The sequence below is a fragment of the Vulpes vulpes genome, chromosome 11, assembly GCF_048418805.1.
Source record: "Vulpes vulpes isolate BD-2025 chromosome 11, VulVul3, whole genome shotgun sequence".
Taxonomy (NCBI): Eukaryota; Metazoa; Chordata; class Mammalia; order Carnivora; family Canidae; genus Vulpes; species Vulpes vulpes.
The window spans coordinates 81,388,881-81,402,393 of record NC_132790.1 but is presented as its reverse complement, the minus strand read 5'-3'; the positions used below and the strand labels follow the sequence as shown (position 1 = coordinate 81,402,393).

Genomic DNA, 13,513 nt, shown 5'->3' with positions numbered 1-13,513 from the left:
TCTTTGGTGGGTGATGGAGAGAAGGGGTATGAGGGAAGGGAGGCTGGCCCAGGGCAGGAACCCCCATTGAATTTGTATTGTTCTGCAGGCAGACCATGGATTAAGAGAAGCTGAGAAAGCTTTGAGCCTTTGGGTGGCTCTTACTAGGAGTGTTTGGGGTTTTTTAAGATTTATTTATTTATTTGAGAGAGAGCAGGGGAAAGGGTGGGGTGGGAAGAGAATCTCAAGTAGACTCCCCGCTGAGTGCAGAGCCCAACACAGGGCTGGATCCCACGACCCTGAGATCATGACCTGAGTTGAAATCACGAGCTGGATGCCTAACTGACTGAACCACCCAGGCGCCTCTCACCAGGAGTATTTAGCACAGGGCTTTGTCATCAGACTAGGGTGAGCTCTGGCACAGTTCTTTGTAGTTGGCAAAAGTTACTTATCTAATCTTCAGTTTTCTCTCATGAAAGGAATGTGATTAATTGTAGAGCTGTTGTGAGGGCAGCATAAAAAGTCTTGGGCACTGTGCCTGGCACCAAAGAGATATCCCATTAATATTAACCATCAGCAGTGTAATTATTTCAGCAGAGTCCTGGTCTGTGGTTTGTCAGTTTATCCCAAACCTCAGAGAAATGAAAATCAGATGTGGTGGTCGGGGGGTGGGAATGGTGAGATCAGCTGGTGGAACCCCCTGGGTTGAAGCACAGGGGTGGAGGTTCAGTGACCTGGGCAACATCTACATAGACCCAGAGACAGGAGCCCTCCAGACCCCAGATGCCCTCCAGGGGCCCCAGCCTTCTCTCAACCAGAGCCCAGGTAGAGGGGGAGGGAAGGGAAATATTGCCTATGACTCTGGCATAGCATCTGCCATTTCTTTCATTGGAGTCCTGGTTGGTTTGTTGGTTGGTTGGTGGGTTGGTTGGTTGGTTGTCTTGATGCTCTTCTGCAGCACGGGGTTTGCTGACTGAGTCTTTCTGACCAGCAGTTGGCAGTGCCACGGACACTGACCAAACAGTCAATTCACCACTGGCTCCAATAGGCATGACTCCGATCCCAGGGTGGCACTGGCCCAAGACAAACAGAGACTCACAGGCATACTAACCAGGCGGGGAACTCACCCTGGGCTGGCGCGGGGAGGTTTTTCTTTGGTCTCGCTTTGTTTGATTCCCCATTTCCTGTTTTGCTGGCAGGACATCAAGTCCTATACATCCGCAGCCTCCTGCCTGCCGCAGGCACTGCTCGTGCCCAGACTCCATCTTCCACCCAGTGTGTGGAGACAACGGAGTAGAGTACCTCTCGCCGTGCCACGCCGGCTGCAGCGAAATCAACGTCACCTCCATAGCCTCTAAGCAGCTGGTAAGGGCATGAGAAGCCCTGTGCGGTCTCTGTGCTCAGCTTGTGCCCTCACAGGCTGCTCCTCGGCTCCAGGATGGATGAACGCCACCCACACCACACTCGTTCCCAGCCTCCTGGCCCCTGGGCCACACCCGCTCCCTCTCCGCCTCTCCTTCCCTAAGGTCATGACCAGATGCCTACAGCCCAGAGTCAATTAAAGATTGGCTAATGTTCAAAAAAATCACATTCCTGAGGCCCAACAATGCTCAGAGCAGAAACAAGCCAAAGCATTCCTTCAGCTGAGGCCTTTGAGTATCATCCTGACAGATCCTAAGGGGCATCTCTGGGTCCTGCATCCTGGCTGTGTGGGAAGCCACAAGGACAGGCCCAGAGAAATTGCGGGCACAGGGCCTTCTGTGATCTGAACTCAGAAGGTTAGAACTAGAAATACAATCTAGGGTATTTGGTTGAACCCCTCAGCCCCGACATGTGGCTACACAACTGGCCTGAGGTCATACAGCTATTTAGGGGCAGATCTGGTCCTGGAACCCAGGATCCTGCCTCAGTTTCAGACATACCTGGTCAAGGCCATGTATCTCCTGACCACCAGCCTTCCACTTGTGCAGCCCACATTCACTGTGCCCACGTGGTGAGGTTCTACTAGCCCTCTGAGTGCTCTGGCTCCTGGCTTCTGCGTCAGCAAGCAGCAAACCAAGTCAAGACGTTTGTTCAGTTATTCAACAAATACTTAGTGAACGTCCAGCACAGCCGTGGGTGTTGAGGACTCAGTGGAGAACCCATCAGACAAAGTCCCTGCTCTTGTCGAGTTTGCATTCTATCAAATAAATGCACAAGATAGTTTTAGAATGTAATCTGTGCCACGGAGATACTTAATGACTAGACTCTCTAGTTCCTGGGGGCCTCCCTAAGATGACATTAGAAGTGAACAACCAGAAGAAGAAAACCCTAGGAAGTTCTGGAAGTGAGGCATTCCAGGTAAAGCAACAGCAAGTGGAAGGCCCGAGGGCATGGAAAAAGCACAGAAGGCTAAGGTTGGCACTGAGAGGCATGTCATACCCAGGCCAAGGCTGGGCAGGCCAGGCCTAGGAGCCAGATGTGCCTTCTCCTAAAAGCAATGGGAAGTCTGTGCAGTTCTGCTAAGGATGCTCTAAGGAGGGGAATGCACCCCATTCCCTTAAGCCCATATGGAGGGCATGGATAAGGCTAGCCCCCACTTAGCATCCTCCTCCAAGAGCACAGGGAAGTGCTGCTCCCACAGCCACCTCCGTGGGCAAAGGGAGACAAAGCATGCAAACAAGATGGTCTCTCCATTGCCTTCTAATTGGAGGAGTCTCTGGTGGCTTCTGTGGTTTTCTTATCTTTATTTACTTACCTCTGATTCATCTACTTCCAGAAATCATCTTGACAGATTTCCAACAACAGCACAAATCCATTAGCATAATATCAAGAAAAGACAATAAATTATAAGGGGAAAAAGTCTATGTGAAAAAAATGCAGACTGAGGGAAGTAACAGTCATATTGTATATAACTTACTTCTGAGCTTCCCGGGAGCCAAAATAAAGAGGGTGCCGAGTTCCTGCTGTCTTCCGGAAGGAAGCATCCTGGCTCATTAGTTTCAGTCCTAGCCTTGTAACTGCTATGACATTTAAATGATCATAGGCTAGTCCATCAGAGGCTGTGAGAAGTAAGGTGAAGACCACCTGCCTGACATGGGCAGTGGCCACCAAGACCAGTTGTGTAAGACTGCTGACCCATATGAACTTGTAGACTGGAGACAGGGACCTCTTTCCCTAGAGTCCTTCACAGACAGGAGGCATTCCTCTCTGGTAGGAAGCTCTGGCAAAGACCTGACAGATGAAGAGCTCAGTGGATTCCACTGGGTTCCCACTGCTGGGTCTCCTCCTGTCTATACCTTTCTTACCTTCCCCGGAAAAAAGGAGCATCCACAAAACCACTGCTACAAGGCACAGGGCAGCCTGGCCCCAAAGAGAGCCCTCCAGCCCCTGGTCCCATGCTGGGTAGGCCTTGACTAGCAACAGGATCCTGCATGTCGTGATGTGGGTGGAACTGCAGGAGGGGCCCGGCCCATTCTAGATGGCCGGTTTTGGTGAAGATGATTGCCCAAACAGTGGTCAGAGGTGGTATCTGTGGGACACCTTGAAAACCTCACCAAGTCTTCTCTCCAGCCTCCACACACAACATCGCCCAGCTCCCCAAGGCACAGGAGTCCAAACCTGGGGGACTCTTTGGCTAGAGCTGGTACCGGTGACAGCATTTGAAGTGTGTCGTGGGTGAGAGGATGACAGGGTATCTCCCTCTCCCCCTCCTTCTCCTTTCCAAGACGTATCTGAACTGCAGCTGTGTGACCGGGGCGTCTGCTTCAGCCAAGACGGGATCGTGCCCCATCCCCTGTGCCCACTTCCTGCTCCCAGCCATCTTCCTCATCTCCTTCGTGGCCCTCATAGCCTGCATCTCGCACAACCCACTCTACATGATGGTTCTGCGGTGAGTGCACCTTGGCCCCCACGCTGCCTGCTTCTGTCTCTCCTCCTTTCCTGGCACTGAAAGACCCCAGCCTCGGAAGGGCAGAGCCACGAATGGCTGAGCCACAATGAAGCCAGGCTGCCTGGCTCCACACTGTGGAAATACCTGTAGATTCACTTATGTGTAAGTCCTGAAAGAACTAAAAGGAAGGAAGAGAATTCAGCTAGATGAAAGAAATCAAGGGAGAAAAATCTGGAAAGTTCCAGAGACTTGAGAGTGAAGCTATGAGAAAGGATGAAAACAAGAGCAACCCAGTGTGCTAGGAGCCAGGACCAAGTTCTCAGGTCAGAAGGGAAAGGCTGGCCACGCGGGAGGGGAGAGCAGAGGTGTCCCATTACAGTAGCGGTGGAATGCCTCTGAGGTTTTGAGAGGGAATTGACCCTTCCTTCACCTCGCCCTCTGCAAAGAGAAAACAACATTTCAACCAGTTCACCTAACCCACCCCTGCCCGCCTCTTTCCTGTCCTCACCCACCTTGAAAACAGAGAGGGAAAAACATAGGATCTGGATATCCAGTGCTAGGGTCAAAAGCCCAGCTATGCCATACACTGGCTGGATGTCTTGGGTTGTTGCCAACCTCACTGAGTCTCAGTTTCCTCAGTTATGAAAAGACATTAATGATATTGACCACAAAGGACTGGTGTCAGGATTACCTGATAAATTGCTTTGTAAATCTAAGGTACTTTACATATTGGTTAATTATCCCTATTAACCAAATTCTAAGAATTGCTAATAGCTAGCTAGGTGCCAATGACCTATTTTTCCCAAAAGGCTTCATCTCCTAAGATGAAGAACTGAAGCAGCCACTTCTCAGGGCCTGGGGTTTTATGAGTTAGCTTGCAAACTACCAAGCTCCTATTTTTGTTACCGTTTCAAGAACATTGGCAGGAGACAGGAGACTCCTGGTTCAAAGACAAAGGACTGTTACTCACAGGAACATGCAAAGAGCAGGAACCTTGCATCATTTATCCTTGTGCCCCTCATCCCATGGAGTGACCTGAAATTCCTACGTGTATGCTTCACGTGCAGTGAGCTTATGTCACAGTGAAGAATGCTGGGCTGGGAAGAGCCACCCACTGTGTAGACCAAGTCTGCTCTTGGTGTAGGGTAAGGTTTTACCCCATGCCCCAAGGTCACTCATCGCAACCACAACCCTGAGAAATGGCCCAGGAAAACAGCAGTCAGAACCTTGTGTTCTTAGTATATTCCACAGAAACCTGCGGGGATGCTCAGAGCCACAGCGTCCCTCCCAACACCATCAGCACCCTGTTTCTACCACTCCCCACCCTGTGCATTTGAAGCACCAGTGCTTTCATTGAAGGCCCTTGAGTGGGATGACCTCTTGTACCAGGGCCAAATGGGCCATGGTGGGCCCTCTAACCCTGAGAAATATTTGTGGGTGGCCATGATGAGCAGAGGGAACAGAATAAGGAAACTTCACAGGGAAGTCCCTGAGCAGTAGGTAGGGACCAGTCCCAGTCAGTCTGCCTCCCAGAGGACTCCATCAAGCCCCAGGGTTAGGGAGGCTGCGGAAGAGGAGCATCATTTCAACCACAGGAGGAGCTTTCCTAGAAAACCTCTCCCTTCTAAGTCTTATCAGCGGCTGGAGCAAAACTAAAGAGGCCCCAGGATCCCAAAATTGTTTAAAAATAAATCCCACTAGGAAAGATGAGAGAACAGATGCTATTTAGTGCAAAGAAGGTGAGGCTTAAAGGTGACTTTGTAGGTGACCCACATGTTGTTTGTACCCTAGCCCCCAACCAGGTGTGGAAATACAGGCTGGGAGGGAAGGTTCACCAGAAATGTGGAAGGAGAGAGTGGTCCAAACATCAGAGTTAGTTCACGGCCAATGAGGGCAGAGACCAGAAGGGGCTTAAGCTGTCAGAAACCAAACTGTGGTGCCCAACCCCATTTGCTCCAGAATCTAGAGTAGTCTTCCCAGGGACAATAAACAGGACTATTTAGGAATGGGCACTGTAGGGACCTGTGGACATAAAGGGAGTATCCATTAGATTGAGATTTGAGGTACTTTCCATTGGGGAGAGGGGGTCATAAGTGGGTGCCTCAAGCCCGTAAGTATTGCTTTCACTGGGCCATCCTGCAGAGGAACTGGAATAGGGCCCCCTTCCACTTTGCTAGCTGGGCTGTGGGGCCATTGGTTCTGAGTTCCCTTCCTTGATGTCCCCTCCGCCCCCAGAAGGGTGGGTGTTCAGAACACAGAGAAGCCTGGTGCCTCTGCAGGCAACCTCCTGGCTCCCCACCTTGTGGATGGGGTGTCCTCCCTCTCTGCCCCATGCCCAGCTGGGATGGCAGGGCCTGGCAATACCACCACCTGATAGCTTCCCCCCATCTCTCTCTGAATCTCTTTCCTCAGCCAAATGCTTGTCTTCTCTTGAGGGAAAAAAGGTAGCGGCAAGACTGGCTATATAATTTGTAGGACCCAGTGCAAAATGAAAATGGGAGGCTCCTGGTTCCAAAATTATTGAGAATTTCAAGACAGCCACAGCAAAGCATTAAATCAAACCAGGAACCTTTCTGAGGGTAGGGCCCTGGGAGGCTGCACAGGCCATACGCCCACGATGCTGGCCCTAGGTAAAGGATTCTTCTAGTTGCACACAGAAGCCTATGGCCCAGGGGCCCTAATTACACTGTCATCAGGGCTGTCTTTATTGCTATTCACACTCTATGGGAGTTGTTCAGACCTGCTGCTGTGAACACACCCTTCCCCATGCTTCTCTCCATTCCCAGCCTCTTCTGCCCTCTGCCTCTTGAAGGGGGCACTGAGCAGCCCTGAAAATCAGAGACTAGTGGTTCCCAAATTTGAGTGTGCAACAGAATCTCCTGGAGGACTTCCTAACGCACAGATGGCTGCCCGCCCCCCCTCAGTGTACCTGATTCTTAGGGCCTGAGGTAGAGCCTGGGAACCTGCATTTCTAATGAGTTCCCAGGGGTGGGGACTCATGCAGCTGGTCCAGTGATGGTGCTTTGAGAACTACTGATATAAATGACAGGAGCTCTTGGCCAGGTGAATCCAGTCAGCCAGGTGGCTGTCAGGCCACTTGAGGGTAGGATCCAGCATGTTCTAAGGCTGGCTACCCCTGACTGAGTAAAGGCACAGCCCTGGGTCCTCTGGCTGCTGACTTCCTATTTTCCTTTTCAGTGTGGTGAACCAGGAAGAAAAGTCATTTGCCATTGGGGTACAGTTCTTGCTGATGCGCCTGCTGGGTAAGTGCCTGAGATGCCCCCTTCCCTCCTGAGGGATGGCGCCAGGGCATCAGAGGGCTAAGAGGTGCAGGGTGGGGCTGAGGGAAGCCTTGTCTCATCTCTACTATAAAGGGAGGCCGTGCATAATCAAATCAACACATCAGCAAGGTCCAAGACCCTATATGGGCGGTTTCCCCGTACTTGAGGTTAGGAAAGATTCCATCTATGGCATTAACTCCAAACAAAACTATGTAAGAAAAATGAAAAGTGGACACAGCTGAGAATACCTAATAAAGAACTGAAGGCAGGTATTTTTTTCATCTCTCTCCAAGAACTGGCTGTAGGAACAAAACCCTGCATTCCTGTCCCAGCCAGAACAGCAGCTGAGCCCAGCCCTGGCTTCTCTCCCATCTCACAAAACTCATTCCTCTTGCCTCTCTTCTGCAATTGTTTCTCAGTGCGGGGCCCTCTGCTGGCAAACCCTGCCTACGCTCAAGCAGCCCGAGCCTTCAGAGAAAAGGAGCCAGTGCACAAATGACCAATAATGCTCCCTAGGAGGGCAGGCTGCCCTGGGGAGCAGGAAACACCTGGCTCTCCCTGGGGGCGTGGGCTGGGGGGCGTGGGAAATGTGTGCACCTCACCCGCCCTTTCCCTGAGCCTCATGCTGGACCATCCCTTCTTGACACATCCAGGCAGTAATGTGCAGATCCTTGCTGTGACAGGTAAACCGAGTAAAGGGACTACCTTCAACTGAGTATTTTTTTTTTTTTAGATTTTATTTATTTATTCATTGAGAGAGAGAGAGAGAGAGAGAGAGAGAGAAAATGGCCGGGACACAGGCAGAGGGAGAAGCAGGCTCCATGCAGGGAACCTGACGTGGGACTCAATCCCGGATCTCCAGGATCACACCCCAGGCTGCAGGCGGTGCCAAACCGCTGGGCCACCGGGGCTGCCCTCAACTGAGTATTGATTAAGGACCCAGTGGGTGCACACTGCAGTGGGGAGTATGGCAGTTGCAGTGGAGGGACTTTAGCCGCTCTCAGATTGTACTTTCTGACCTCAAATGCTGAAATTCCTGCAGAGCCCACTGTGCCTTATTATCTGGGAGCCCAGCTGCACGTGACTGACCTTCCAGCGGCTTCCATTATCGTTCTGGGGTGGGTTGGTGATGTCCCTCCTGGGGCCTACTGAGCAAGAAGCTTTGCAGGGCCCTCTCCCACAAAGATTGGGAGAGGAGTGCAGATGATGAGGAACAAACCAGCCTTTTCCACGGGATTTCTCCATGTTGGGCCACTTGCTCTCCTCGTCCCAGCACTGCCCTTTCAGAGCCTGCTCCTCAGGCCTGTATTAGCAGCATGGAAGGATGCAGGGCATGGAGGATGCAGGGCAGCGGGGCCTCCCCTGTCCTGGTGGCAGAGGCACTGCCGTCATCATAGCTGCTTCCTATCATGCATAATTCACATGGGGCTTGCTGTGAAACCTCTGCTGGGAAGGAAGTCCCAGGTTCTGTCCAGTGCAGCCAGCGGCCAGGATGGGCTCTGAAGAGCTTCTCCCAGCCACCTGGAAAACAACCACTATCCCACTGCTCAAAGCACCTGCTGCCTTTGTTTTGTCACTTGAGCTCAGACAACTTGATATGGGATCACAGAAAATCTGGGCTGGAGGCATTCCATTCATCACCCAAGAACACAATCGCACTCTGGGATAGAAAGAAGGCCTTCACGTGGATAAAACCCAGCAAGTTTAAAATTACCCACTGGGACTTGGTTGAAAATTTCTCTGGACTTCATTTCTATTTAGGGTAGTAGCATCCTTGGTGGACCATCCCTGTGGCCAGTTTCCATCCCCTGCTTAGCTGGAGACTTGGAAGCAAGCAGGGTCTGAGTAGACAGGCTGGTTCTCCAAAGTTCCCAATTATGGGTGGAGCCACAAGCAGATCTCTCTTTCCTCCTGAAGCAGCTTCTCACAGAGCCCTCAACAGAGCGAGGCTATTCTGAGCACAGTGGTTCAGGGTGTGGATCCTGGACAAATCCCTTCCCGGTTGGTTCAGTGACTGCCTAGAACTATAGCTAACAATACGGGGGTCATCCGGAATATTTTGCAGCAGGAAGACATAGCTTCTGCTGGATCAGGTCTCACCACCCAGCTGTGGGGAAGTTCAGGCGGCTGGGGTAGAGGCTCTGAGCAGCAAGGGTGTTGGGGGTCTCCTGGGGGTGTTGTCTAAGCCAGCAGGGCAGCCTAGTGCAGTAGAAGAGCATGGGCTTTGAGGAAACTAGGGTTCACAGTCCAGCCCCGACCCTCTTGGCTAGACAAGCATGATGTAGCCGTGCCCACCTTCTTCCTCCTTAAAACAAGGGCGCCCAGCCATCTCCAGTCCCTATGAGGACTTGAGGGTTTCCGTGTCCTCAGGAGACTCCTGCCACACCGTAGAGGTCAGCGTATCTCCACTTGAGGCCCTTCCAAGTGTTGCCTGTCTGAGCTGGCATCAGGGTGACCTCTGTGACTCACTGCTCTGAAAGGATGGCTCCGGTCCCTTTTCTCTTCTAAGCCTCTAGTGAAAGAGGAGTTCAGGCTTCCCAGAAAGCTATTTGGCTTTCCAAAGTCACTGTGGTTCCCAGGGGTGAGGCAGAGCTGTTCTCATTCATGGGAAACACACAGGGGCACTGGGGAGAGGGAGCTCACTCCCCACCCTGCCGGGCACCTCTGCCCGCAGCTCCATGTAACCTGGGCTCTCTGAATTCTCTTCCTGCTGACGCCAGCCTGGCTGCCGTCTCCAGCCCTCTACGGCCTCACCATCGACTACTCCTGCATCAAGTGGAACTTTCAGTGCTCAGGGAGGCGCGGGGCCTGTGCCTACTATGACAATGATGCTCTCCGAGACAGGTGAGGACCCAGCATGACCCTGTGGTCCAGGGGGTGTCAGGCCCCAGGCCAGAGCAGAGGGCAGCCATCTGCTCTGGTGACTTTTGTGGGGTTAAAGGCAAGGACCAGAGGGGTGTTGCCATGGACAGAGAGCAGGGTCACTGATGACAGAGAACCATCTGGGTAATAGAGAGAGAGTGTGTGTGTGTGTGTGGTGTGTGTGTGGTGTGAGGTATGTGTGAGGTGTGTGTGGGGGGGTATGAGGTGTGAGATGTGTGTGGGTGTAGGGTGTGAGGTGTGTGTGTGTGTGTGGAGTGTGAGGTGTGTGGTGTGTGTGGTGTGTATGTGTGGTGTGTGTGTGTGGTGTATGTGGTGTGTGTGGGGTATGAGGTGTGAGGTGTGTGTGGGTGTAGGGTGTGAGGTGTGGTGTGTGTGTGGGGTGTGAGGTGTGTGGTGTGTGTGTGGTGTAGGGTGTGAGGTGTGGTGTGTGGTATATGTGGTGTGTGTGGTGTGTGTGGGGTATGAGGTGTGAGGTGTGTGTGGGTGTAGGGTGTGAGGTGTGGTGTGTGTGCGGTGTGAGGTGTGTGGTGTGGCGGGACCTGGGGCGAGGCCGTGGCTCTGGAAGGATGCCAGGCCAGCTCCCACTGCTTGGAGAGAGGGGCCTGCGGGCTCGCGGCCGAGGTGGAGGACAGGTGTCCCTAACCTGCCTCAGCGGACCCAGGCCCAGCTGCACGTCAGTAGTTCTGCACCCTTCCAGCCACCTCACCTGCCGCCATTGGCACGTAGACCAGAGACCGTGGGCTTGAGGGGTCTGAGCAGGATCTGGAAACTGGGGGTGGCCTAGAAGGCCGGGAGAGGGGTGTACCCAGAGGGCAGCGAGCAGATCCCCTCTCCTCCTGGCTGTGCTGGGAGGACTGGAGCCTCCAGACTGGCTGGGGCTGCGGCGTTGCCTCTGGCCCATGCTGGGATGAGGACCATTGGGCTGGGAGCTCGAGCCCTCTCCCCGGGAGGCTGGTGCCCTGTGTGTCAAAGGGTTGAAGGCAGTGAGCCCCCACCCCCGCCCCAGTGGTAACGGATCCTTACCTGAGTGGTGACGACAGATTCCCTGGGCCATTGTGAAAGCGATGCTCTCTTCCTGATGGCCCAAGCCCCAGCCCCAAATCCCCCACACCCCCCAACCCCACCCTTGGGCCACAGAGCCTCCACACCCCCTGACTGGTCCCGCCCCCTCCTGCCCCACAGGTACCTGGGCCTGCAGGTGGGCTACAAGGCGCTGGGTGCGCTGCTGCTCCTATTCATCAGCTGGCGGGTGAAGAAGAGCAAGGAGTACAATGTGCAGGAGAAGGCCGCAGGCCTCATCTGACCCCTGACCCTCGGCCCAGCCGCTGCCCTGCTCCAGAAAGTGGACCCTGCCCCTCCACACCTGCCTGTATTTACTAATGTTAACACATCATTTCCGTTTAGTTTTTTAAATAAGAGAAAACCCCAGGCAGCATTTGCCCTCCCTGCCTCCTACGCCCCCCTCCCCCCCAGGATTCCTTAGGTCCACTGTGTACCTGGGCTGGATGGGGACTGAGCTGGAAAGTTAGGTCTTCCCTGGCTCCGTGGGAGGCACCCCCATGTGCCCAGGCACTCCTCAGTGCTGGGTCCCCCAGCAAGGATGCCCACTGAGGCAGCCTTCCCCCCCCACACCCCCCCACTGCCACCGCCCCAGCCTTGTGGGTGGGTTGGTTTCCTAAGTGGAGAGAGCAAAGGGGTATCTTCCCAGAGGAAAAAAGGAGAGCGCTGGGTTATGGTTAATGGCCAGAGGCAGGCTAAGGGAGGGAGAGCCTGGCTGTAGCCCTCTTTGTGCCTCAGTTCAGCATCAGAACCCAGGAACGACTGACCTCCTTCCACTCAGATCTTTGCTTCCTGCCCCAAAAGGCCATTTTGGAAGCTGCCATGTTGGGAAGTAGGGCCAACTGGCCCCCTCTCAGTTACCCCACACTCAGGCACCAGAGCAGGGACCAAGACACCCCAAGGGCGGGTCATCCAGATGTTGTTCCTGTTAACTCTAGATCCTTCTGAGCTAAGAAAGCTGCACTGTGGTGAAGACCTGAGGAGGGCTGTGAAGTGGTCAATAGCCCAACCTCCCACAACCTCCATGTGAGACCACTCAACTGAGAGTGTTGGGAAAACCCTCCCCAAGTTGCCTTGGGAGCAGATGAGGTGGCCGCACGTGGGCATCCCTGTCTGGATGGACCTCACCCTGTGTGCCAAAAAGACAGGCGGTCCAAGATGTCAGCAGAGCAAGTGCTGAAGCTGAGAGGGTACCAAGGGCAGCCAAGCTGGATGGTGAGCTGCAGCCCACAAGAGAGAGGCCAGTGTGGTCGGCTTCCCTGGCTCCAGACATGCCTGTATTCATCAAAAAGATCTCGCCTCTTCTCACTGCCCCTCCTGGGGCCTGGGTTGAGCGACCTCACTGTTGTGTGGTGAAGGCTGCGAGATGTCTGCAAAAGAGGCCTTTCATCAACAAGTATTATATTTATCGCAGACCAGCTTTGTGCAAGGCAGCGCTAGTACATGGCTCTCCACCGAGCTTGCCTACGATCTCCCTCACCTCCCTCAGTCCACACTGGGCCTTCTCCCAGAGTGTGCTCAGTAGGAAGCAGCAGGGAGGCACAGCACAAACCCAGAGATTGTCAACAGGATCTTGACCATCTATGTCCCACCAGATGGCCCCTGCACTTGGCCCTTTGCCAGACAGAGACCTGGCTCACTGTGTCCTCTGGAGCAGCTAGGAACTGGTTATGGCCATACACGGCTCTCTTGAGTTCCAGTCCTCTTGGAAGAACCCTCCAGAAGCATATCAGAAGCCATCTCTGGAAAGGGGTCCTATGGTGATAAGCCAAAAAAATGTATGCCAGTGGCCAAACTGCCATGAGACCGAAGTCTTTGTGAAAGCCACTGCTACACATGGCCTTGTTTCCAGAGCCACCATGCTTATTTCCAAAGATCTCACTCAGGAAGGGAGAGGCTCCGTGCAACCTCAGGGGCCAGTTTCAGCGTTTAAGTTGGTTCTGCTTGGAAAATGATTCCCTGCAACTAATCCTGGTCCTTCTCTCTGTGATTTAACCAAATCCTGGAGGCACTGCCCTTCAGCTGAGCTCACGAACAATGAGTGCCAACCTGCAGATCTTGGAAGATTGGTTGCCCTCCCAAGGCTTTATTCTATTGTGATATTGCTATTAATATATTATAATTTTGCTATAGATGTAACTTAGTCATGAATTTGTACTGTCATCTGTATTTGTCAGAGAATGATAGATCCTGTATTTTCTGGCCAGAGGAGATGCTCATGCCACATCCACAGGGGCCCATGGCCTATGGGTATTGGAGGTAATACGACTCTCAACCCATCAGTCTAGTACGGAGCAGGTGGCAGGTGCTTCTTGTTCCTTCAGTAAAGTTCTACAGGTAACTGTCAAAGACCCACAGTGCTGGGCTGTCAGGAGGCCTGATCCCTGCCTTGAGTTTATATCCATAAGTAGAGTGAAATACCAAATCTTGGATCTTTGGA

At 53.1% G+C, this 13,513-nt stretch overlaps 1 protein-coding gene across 1 annotated transcript in view; it reads left to right on the top strand.

Annotated features, from left to right (window-relative positions):
* Positions 1-13,216, top strand: part of SLCO2A1 (solute carrier organic anion transporter family member 2A1) — an 80,986-nt gene extending 67,770 nt beyond the window's left edge. The window contains exons 10-14 of the mRNA XM_072726899.1: positions 1,179-1,344; positions 3,687-3,850; positions 7,049-7,113; positions 9,852-9,975; positions 11,197-13,216. Coding sequence (XP_072583000.1) covers positions 1,179-1,344; positions 3,687-3,850; positions 7,049-7,113; positions 9,852-9,975; positions 11,197-11,317 — 640 coding nt within the window. The 3' untranslated portion in view covers positions 11,318-13,216. The remainder of the gene's footprint in view (positions 1-1,178; positions 1,345-3,686; positions 3,851-7,048; positions 7,114-9,851; positions 9,976-11,196) is intronic.
* The last annotated feature ends 297 nt before the right edge of the window (positions 13,217-13,513 follow it).